The sequence below is a fragment of the Alosa sapidissima genome, chromosome 15 (assembly GCF_018492685.1).
Source record: "Alosa sapidissima isolate fAloSap1 chromosome 15, fAloSap1.pri, whole genome shotgun sequence".
In the NCBI taxonomy this organism is placed as follows: domain Eukaryota; kingdom Metazoa; phylum Chordata; class Actinopteri; order Clupeiformes; family Clupeidae; genus Alosa; species Alosa sapidissima.
The window spans coordinates 30,700,099-30,710,098 of record NC_055971.1 but is presented as its reverse complement, the minus strand read 5'-3'; the positions used below and the strand labels follow the sequence as shown (position 1 = coordinate 30,710,098).

Genomic DNA, 10,000 nt, shown 5'->3' with positions numbered 1-10,000 from the left:
CCTCCACTGGTTTTATTTCCCTTCATTGCATACACACAAATTAATTACATTTTAAACAGTTATGACTGAATTGCGTCAAATAGCTAATGAGGTATGACTGGACTGCATGAGTCTGGTGCGGGCGGCTAGTCACTGGCCAAACACGCTTCCTTTTGGTCAGGCCTACATTTGAGTTTGAACAGCATGTCGCAACAGGCCACACTAGCCCTTCAGTAGGTATCCTACACCACACCAGAGTATTTAGAATGTCGTAGAAGGAACCTTCTAGAATCTAGATGAAAGCCAATGTGAAATGGACTTCTAGAGTGCTCCATTGTTGATGCATTCTGAGAGGCTAGTAGACACTCTAATTTGTCAGGACAGGGACTTAGAAGTCTGCAGACTCAGACCGACTGCCAGTTCGCTGCCAACCCGCCAACTGCTGCCAACCCAAATCAGACACACTCAACCAAGCCCTGCCATGGTGTCTGCTGTGCTATTTAGCAGTACCACTTGTGTCGTTTCACCAGGACATTACCAACAAACCTACTGGCGTCTGTGATTTCTGCTCCTCTGAGAGATAAATAAACTTTACAGACAGACAGATGAGAAGTGTAGACCCCACTTCCTGCCCAGGTAATGAACCTCTTCTATGTCTTTGCTAGCAACTGGAATTCTTTCTGCGAGGGTAAAACATGGCTAATGCTAATGAAACCATCCCTCTTCATCTACACATAGCTTTAACAGATAGTCCACAGTACGGGGAAAGTGCAGGTCGGCACTGAACAGAATATATTAACTACGAGTAAATGCACATGAAGGCATATGCAAAGACAATGGTCTGTACTATAATTGTAAAAAACAATAATGTACATTAGGAAACCAGCTGCAGACTAATTGTAGATGAAATGTTGACCAACGACACCTACTCACAAAAAGACATGCAGTTGAACATAACCTCTCGGTCTTGTGGATCTGTTCATTCAACATCATATTCTAGACTAGCACCAAAAGTCCCCTTACTGATCATTATTGATTTGTCTTCTTGAATGTCAGTTGAGTAAAACCATAGCATTTTTGTAAACTATAACATCTAAAAGATCTGTCAACAGTGTGTGAGACAATTTAGTGTGATAATTTGGCAATTCTTTTTTTTTTTTTTATTTTACCAATTTTTTTTTACGACGCATCAATTTCCCAAAGGAACTCCCAGGGAACAGTTTAGTGACCGAACACATACAGATAACAAAGAAAATAATTTACCCTGCATTTCCTTAGCCAACGCCAGCCAGTACATTCCATTGGCCAACGTTAATCAGCTGACCCAGCAAAGTCCCACCCTGTTCCTCCTCACCCCCCCCTCCTCTTTTTCTACCGCTCCAATGCACTCTACTTCAATCTTTTGTTCATAAGTGACTGGAATCACTAGACCCACCTCATGCTGCCTGTGTAAACTTCGTCGGTCACTTCAGAGCTCCGTGCGCCACGCTGGCTGTGACCTATCCACAATCCATGTGTCCTCTCAGGCTGAAACACTCCACTAAGCCTTGATAAGCTAGCTCCCCTTGCATAGATCCACTGTACCGATAACTTAGACTTTCTCACTATGATTCTGAAGAAAAGTGAGAAAAACAGAAATCATGAAAGGTTTGGTAGGTTTTCCTCCGTTTCCCAGCTGGCTGAGTTGTTCCCTCTGAGCTCTGTTCCTCTGTCAGTCTGACTAGAAACCCCTCTTTCCTCCCTTTATCCCGAGGTAAGATACTTACTTTTCAGATAAAGCATATTATGATAAATCGGCTGAACTCTGTGTGTGTGTGTGTTTGTGTGTGTGTGTCAGTGTGTGAGTGTGTGTGTGTGTAAGAGAGAGTCTGAGCGTATCAGTGACACACAGAGAGTATCTAACAAATACCATGATGTTTGAGTGGAAATTTGTGGTGCCTCCACACCACCCACTCAGAGTGATCAAGGTGCCCATGTGGGTGAAGCCCAGAAGCAAGCCGAGTCACGTCACGTCATGCCTGTCAAACCCTGCTCTTGTTGTTGGACTGATACTGATAGGTGTCTCCTAACTCACTATACCCACTTACAACATAAACAGTATACAGTTCCCCTCACTCACCACAGTGCCCAATATCAATAATATGGTATGTTGCTATATTCTATAACAGAGGAAATTATTAGGCTACAAACAATCCAACAATATTTGATTATTCTGGGAAGTCTCCAAGCCTTCCCAGGCAGTGTATGCACACCCGCCTTGCAGACTTTTCAGACCATCTGGGGAAACGGATTTTAGTAGTCCACTAACTTTTTAAATTATTATATTTTGTGTATATGCAATACAGGACCTTGGTGGACCCCATCATGAAAATACACATAAGAACTTTTCTCTCTGGATAAATATTAATATTCTTTGTTTTCATTCACTGCTGTCTGTATGGGGCTAGGCATAGCCTAGACAAAAAATATATAAACATATTCTGCATGAGTGAGTTTTTGGTTGTGTGTGTATGTGGGCATTTTAAAAATGCAAGTTTTTTCTTGGAAGAAAGAAAATGAAATTGTGTGTGTGTGTGGGTGTGTGTGTGTGGGTGTGTGTGTGTGTGTGTGTGTGTGTGTGTGTGTGTGTGCGTGCGCGCGTGTGTGTGCAAGCACAATTGTGTGTTTGTGCATCTGCGTGTATGTGTGTGTGTGTGTGTGTGTGAGTTTTTTGTGTAGGCGTACAGATTATACTGTAAGCCTCTTATTTGGTGGCTGTGTCCTTAATTTGAATCTCTGCAGGGTCCTAGTGCCGTCTAGTTACAAACCATTGAACAAACAAATTATAAACAGAAATCTAAACCTTTAAACATTATAGCTGAGAAATAACAGATCATGTAGTCAGACAAATAAGAACAGGTTTGTGAATTAGATGTAAGAGATGCCATAAGCAACAGGTTGAGGATGACTGAGAAAAATCAACAAATGATTGAAATAATGGAGTGTATTTTGTCTGTTGTCCATCTAAGTCACACAAAAGACGCTACAAGCAAAACATGAAACCCCTTAACTACTGAACCCATATTATTCCGATAGAAACAATGCACATTTGAAGAACAATGAGAGACTGAATTCGTTAGAGGGAATTTTATATTTCTAAATATCCTTTAAGTGTGTTCATGTGGAAAAGAAAACGTTCAGTTCTGTATAAATATCTTTATTATATTATTCGACCAAGAAATAGTATTATGTATACTGCGTACACTGAAGTTTACAGTAGACTATTTTAAAATAAGGTTTGGGAAAACAAACAAAACAAAAATAGCCTAACACATTGGCAAAAACAGGTGAACAAGTCATGTTTTGTTAACCTTTTTATGAGATCGACACACAGGAAAAAATGTCTTATCTTAACGAATGTTGGATACGCTTTTTTCGATCGAGGTTTGATTAATGTATTGATAAATGTGTTGATATAAAAAAAAACGTTTGTGCTATTTAAGTTTATTTTTGTCGAGCAATAAATACATTTTTAAAATGCTAAAAATGACGAAAAAATAGTATAGGGACGCAATACCAGTGTTCAAACATAACAGGTGCCTGTGGGCGCGTGAACGAGCGCGCGCACGTCTCAGAAAGTATGCAAGGCGCACTTTTGAGGTCTCGAGACAACCCCCTCCACGATCACCATCACCACCACCCCATTCGCCACATCTTCAAAAAAACACTTTGTCACATTCGATGCCAAATAATTCAGTCACAAACGAACCTCTCTGCCACATCGCAGACCCAGTCAAGCAAACCCCTAGCTAGTGTATGTGTAAAATCATTAAAATGGGAAGGCATACCTGTCCAAGTGAACAGACGCTGACGTGCCTTGGTACAGATCCCTGAGCGCGAAACACACGTAGCCTGTGCGCACCGGCAGATGCAGCAGGTGAGGGCATTTATTTGAGAATTTAAATGTTCAAATACACTCTGCTATAGTCTCTCTCTCTCTTTATATCTCCGCCTTGGCTTTACAGATTCAGATAAACCCCTTATACAGTTTGGGCCGTACATGGGTCTGTGTGGATTTTAAACTATAAGAAATCCGATTCAATTAACAGGCGCAGAGAATCGGCTTTGGACACAGTGAAATAGTCTGGCCGGAGGGGTAACGCAGGATAGGCCAACAATCATCCATTGGACAGTGACCACACCGTGTAAAGAGTAAATAAAGAAATTTAACGAACATGTTTACACTGCCCCGCGAATTACAACATCCCTTTCCTGCAGGGGTCTGGTGCTACTTGAAGGAACCTTGGCGATCAGCTGCGCAATGCAAAGCATGGGTCAGACAAGGCAAATGACCTCCAAAGTACCAGCTTATTTAATCAATTTATTAACGAAATAACCATTCGCCAACCACCTTAACCAGAGGGGAGGATCCCAGAAGGATATAATTCATATTAAGTATATAATTGTATTTTTGTTTTATTTATCCATTTTACCTTCCACGTTTTACTGATCAAACTTTCACGACATTCACATTCACTGTTAGTGGCTTATAGCCCCAGCCCAGTTGGCAAAAAATGAAAATATAATAATAATATTAATATTATTAATAATAATAATGATGATAATAATAAAGAGAACTTTGTGCTCAAACAGAGAAAAAGAGAGTGTGCAGTGGATAAGTCGGGGATTTGATACTGAACAACACAGCCTTTGTGCGTTTTAATCCGAGCCGGACCCCGCCACCCCACCCCATTTTGCTTCCTCAGACAGACTCCATCCATCCACCAATTATTTCTGTATTTTGCAAGCGAGGTACAATTAATGAAAATGTTTGTCCCTTGCTCCGTCACGTAATCCCAGAGACTTGACAGTGGCAGGTTATCAGTCATTCCGACAACATGTAAACATGTTATTTAACAGAATCGTGTTTTTCCAGTGTGATCTATAGGCCGATGGCTTGGATTTGCCTACATGGTGGTCCGTAACCTGCTTTTTCTAACTCTGCTGTTATAACCAATGGTATCACTGAAATCCATGCTATCAAATTTAAACATGTTATTTTTAAAGTGACAATTCGTTATAAATTCAAGGTAAAGAATCGCATGAGAGATACAGGGAAATGTTTCAAGTGTTTTATTAATATTAGCCTATTGTAAGAATACATGAAATAGAATGTTACGCAGCAGCATTTTTTTCTTTCTTTTTTTAGTGTCGAAAAAGAAAAATACGGAGCATCTTGCGTTCTAAAGGAATAACCCGGAAATCAGGAGTAGAAGGCGATAAAATAAGTATAATTTCAAAGTCTTTCAAACACTTGAACAGAGAAGAAATGAAGTGTGGGTGTGTTTAGAGGAGGGAGAGAGAGAGAGAGAGAGGGAGGGGTCACAGTCCTCTCAGTAAGAACTTCGCTCTAATTAGCCAACCTCTTTCTTGGTGCGCTCAGTTCTGCGCTCTCACCCCAACTCTTCACCACTCGCAGGACGCACATCTTTAACCCGCCGCCACCGCCACCGCCGCCGCACTTAAGAGTCCCGCTCAGAAGCAGGGAACCCGTAACCTGCCCCTGCGAGACAGAGGGCACTCCGCGTAGTCCTCTTCAAACCTGCGGTCACACCAGAATCGCATCGCATTGCGTTTGGACCGCCAGATGGCCATTTACATCGGCATCAACAATTACAACTTGGTTTATTAGTTTGAGAGCACTTCGTTTCAGGCATTCTGTACTGGCGGTGTAGACCGTGTGGTTAGAGCTTACAGAGTAGTCCAAGTGTGTTTTAAAGTAACGGTGAAGGCACCACAGGTGTTTGAGAGGTAGGAAGGAGGATAACGACGCATTGGACCCGAACACTGTGCTTGTTGCAACAGGTGTCAAGGCAGGGTGATAAAAGAGAGAGGAAAAAGAACAAGCTAGCTGAAAAGTGTTGACAGAGACAAGTTGCAGCAGTGACAGAGAGACAGAGGGAAACAAAGAGACAGAGAAAGAGAGAAACACCCCCTGGAGAATTGACAGAAGAGCCGGCCCCCGGCGTGAGTGTGTGTGTGTGAGAGAGAGAGAGGGAGAGAGGGGCAACGTTAAAAGCCGGTACAGGCATGATGTCCTACATTAAGCAGCCTCATTACGCCGTGAACGGGTTAACTCTGTCCGGCCCGGGCATGGACCTGCTACACTCCGCCGTCGCATACCCAAGTAAGTACATTTAATTACATTTTTTATCATTTTAAAGATTGTTTCATTTTAGAATTATGAATGAGAACGAATGTGCATTATTTGATTTCGAATAATCTACCTAAACGCACTGCAAAAGTTGCCCATCACCGTGGGTTACTGTAGTTTATTCTATTATGGATTATACCTTATTTTGCATTTATGATTTCATAAGGCCTATAGGTCTATATTAATGTTTCCCTGATGAATGGACATTGTGCTTGCCTGACAGACTGATATCGAAATTGCTATGCTTGACATTCCAATACTGCACTTGCTTCCAAATATGTTTCTTTGGGGATCTTCTGGGGAGTGTTATGTTGTATATTTTCATTCGCATGCATGATTCTAAAGATATGGGAGATTGAAGATAATTTTCTACTTTAAGTCGATTTATTGGCATACTAATAGCCTACATGCTTGGACGACGAGTTTAATCTAGAGACAAAATAGTACGAGACAAATGTCTGTTTTTTTTTTTTTAAGGATTTTAGGAACTTGAAACGGATGTTTATATTGACAGCTTCTCTCGACTAAGATTCAAGCTTTTCCCATCAACTTGAATAATATTTCATTAATTTGTCTTTTAGCTGAAGCTTGACAAATAATCGAAGTAATTGTGGCAACATAGATGGGCTTGAGCCTCTAGATCAACTTTTCAATTACCAAATAGTTTGGTGCCATTAATTATTATATTACCCAAAATAACGAAACGCTTTAATTCAAAACGAATAACTGTAATGATATTTCAATTACACAAAATGAATAGACCTCTGCGGACATGCTTACTTTCGTGAGATTGCTAGCCACAGTATTTTTTAAAGATAGCAGACAGACAGTGAATTGGAGATGATTTTTTAATGCGAAGTGAGTTATGCTGACACTGAGTCATAACTGAACTGATACCCTTTAATTGTTGTAAAACATCGGATCACTTTAAGACTAAGTTCATTTCGATAGGCTTTCAATATTTGTAAATGGGATTTATATGGAGCGTAATACATTTAAAAAGTCAGCCATCATTCAAATAATTAGTATTAGCCTATCTAATACTCTACTCCCACAATTGGAATAATTTACTAACTGAATATACTCTAAGAGTTATATTTCATTTAGGTCAAGCAAAGATTTATTTTTGGAAAACCGCAATTTCGTTTGGCACTAGAAGCTAGCCAGACAGTGTGAAGCGATTCACAACGTTCTTTACTGACAAAGCCATTTCATAACAAATATGCCATTATTTGACTAGTAGAAATCGAATAACTGCCCTGTAATATAAAAAAAACAGCTGTGCACTGACACAAAGCACTCATATAGCCTACATTCATATTTTTTAAAATCCTAGTTTGAATAAACAAGAAGCTCTCCATCCTTTGTAATCCTTGTTTAGATGCCTCTTCAAAACAATAACAGATGAGCATAATAGCAGAGACAATAATTTCGGCGTGCGTGTTGACATGCATATTCATGAGGCGTCTGTGTGGTTTCTGTCTTTCAGACACTCCGAGAAAGCAGCGCAGGGAGAGGACCACGTTCACCCGCGCGCAGCTAGACATCCTGGAGGCGCTGTTCTCAAAGACACGCTACCCTGACATCTTCATGCGCGAGGAGGTGGCGCTCAAAATCAACCTGCCCGAATCTCGAGTCCAGGTGGGCCTTCCTTTTCACTCAGCTTCACTCAGTCTCTTGGAGGCCTGCCACTCATATCTCAAAGTACATTTTGACAGCAGACCTCTTTCCTGTTATTGTTCATTTTGAATGAGAATAGAGAATAATGCAGGTCATGGTTTATATTGATTCTTTGGGTACTTTTGGATGATTAAGACTTAATTATTTTATAAGAGCAAAATACCTTTTGTAGGCTTGTAGTTAAAAATATATATTTGGAGCTTGATTTATTAAGTGTTACAGTTAGTAGCATCTGAAAGGCTAATCTTGTTTCAAAAGAAAACATTGTTATGCATTACCTATTGAAGCAAGCACAGTGTAATAGGGACTCTTATTCATTAAAAGAAGCACCACAGTGCAAAATTCTAGCCTATTTTGCTTGCCCATAGATGTCCTGTAATTTTTGCCCATGTATGTTAGTAAGATGTAGGCCTAAAGTAGTTATATTTCTGGTGTCTGTGTGAGGCGAGGCCTTTGATTAACCCTTGCATGTCCGGTACTCACAGGTGTGGTTCAAGAACCGGCGGGCCAAGTGCCGTCAGCAGCAGCAACAGAGCAGCGGTCAGTCCAAGCCGCGGCCGCCCAAGAAGAAGGCTTCGCCGGCCCGCGAGCCCAACAGCGCCGAGGCCAGCGTCAGCAACAACGGGCCCTACAGTCCCGCGCCACCCCCGCCTGGCACGGCCATCACGCCCAACTCCAGCGGCGCCAGCGCCACCGTGTCCATCTGGAGTCCAGCGTCCATCTCACCGCTGCCCGACCCGCTGTCCGCCTCGTCCGCACCCTGCATGCAGCGCACCTCCGCCTACCCCATGACCTACACGCAGGCGCCCGCCTACAGTCAGAGCTACGGCGCCTCGTCCTCCTACTTCACCGGCCTGGACTGCAGCTCCTACCTGTCCCCCATGCACCCGCAGCTGTCCGCCACCGGGGGCGCCCTCAGCCCCATCACCGCCTCCACCATGGGCGGCCCGCTGAGCCAGTCGCCGGCCTCGCTGTCCTCCCAGGGCTACACCGCCGCCTCGCTGGGCTTCGGCGCCGTCGACTGCCTGGACTACAAGGACCAAGCCGCCTCCTGGAAACTCAACTTCAACGCGGCAGACTGCCTGGACTACAAGGACCAGAATTCCTGGAAGTTTCAGGTGTTGTAGAAAGAGTGAGGGAGAGAGAGAGAGAGAGAGCAGAGAGAGAGAGATAGAGAGAGGGAGGGAGAGATGGAGGGATGAAAGGAGAGTTGTAGAAGGAGGCGAGGAAGGGAAAAGAGAAGGAGTGGAGATTCAAGCTTTTATACAGAAAACATTCAGAGATCCTTTTGGACCATGCAGCGCCGGTGTGGGCACACATAGCCGACCTTTTCAACGGATCATGACGATGACCATGTTTTAAGTGCTCACACTTAACATCTCAATGGTTTGCTCATTGACTGATCAGTTTTACTGTCATACTTTGTGAAAAAAAATTGGACTGCTATTGTTGAAAATCATGAAATAAGATTTTGGAGAAAAAAAATGTGAGATTTCTAAATTATCTAAATGATAATAAGTTTAATTTATTTATATGTGAGTTGGAATATATTTTGATTGTCTGAAACTTGGATCATCAGTGTGCTCAGTAGCCTGATGAGGTTTTTTAATCAACGTAACTGAAGCGCCAATCAATGCAAAAATGTGAGTAATGCTGGTACTTTGACTAACATGAATCACCCAGACGATAGCACGAGGACTCTGTGGCTATAAAACCTGAGAAACATGAACGTACATGACATAAGAGTTACTGCTACCACCTTGAGTGATATTCAGTGTAATTGTCTGAGAATGGTCTTCTTTCATACATGCATATTATACATGGGCAAGCACAGTACCATAAATAAGAATTAGAGTTTGAAATCCAGATCAAAATGACCATGGCATGTATTTATGTGTTACATTTCAGCATGGTGAGTCAGACCACTCCATTTGGAAGTAGAGTCTTTTGATATCGTTCTTCACCTTAATATTCCATACGTGGAGTCATTGTCTTTTTCTTTTTGTCTGGTTTTATTTTTTTTTTTCCTTTTAACTTTTGCAACGAAGCTGCTTATCATATTTGTGAACTAAGAGAGTTCCGAGCCAAACAAAAAACAAAACAAAAACAAAAACAAAGACACTTGGAGCTTTGCCTGGTAGGTGCTGT

At 42.0% G+C, this 10,000-nt stretch overlaps 1 protein-coding gene across 1 annotated transcript in view; it reads left to right on the top strand.

The window, feature by feature from the left end:
- The first annotated feature begins 5,423 nt into the window (after positions 1 to 5,423).
- The window catches only part of otx5 (orthodenticle homolog 5), a 5,674-nt gene continuing 1,097 nt past the window's right edge, over positions 5,424 to 10,000 (top strand). Inside the window, exons 1-3 of the mRNA XM_042063665.1 lie at positions 5,424 to 6,145; positions 7,662 to 7,813; positions 8,338 to 10,000. The exon at positions 8,338 to 10,000 is cut by the window's right edge and continues 1,097 nt beyond it. Of these exons, the coding sequence (XP_041919599.1) occupies positions 6,049 to 6,145; positions 7,662 to 7,813; positions 8,338 to 8,979 (891 nt within the window). The 5' untranslated portion in view covers positions 5,424 to 6,048 and the 3' untranslated portion in view covers positions 8,980 to 10,000. The remainder of the gene's footprint in view (positions 6,146 to 7,661; positions 7,814 to 8,337) is intronic.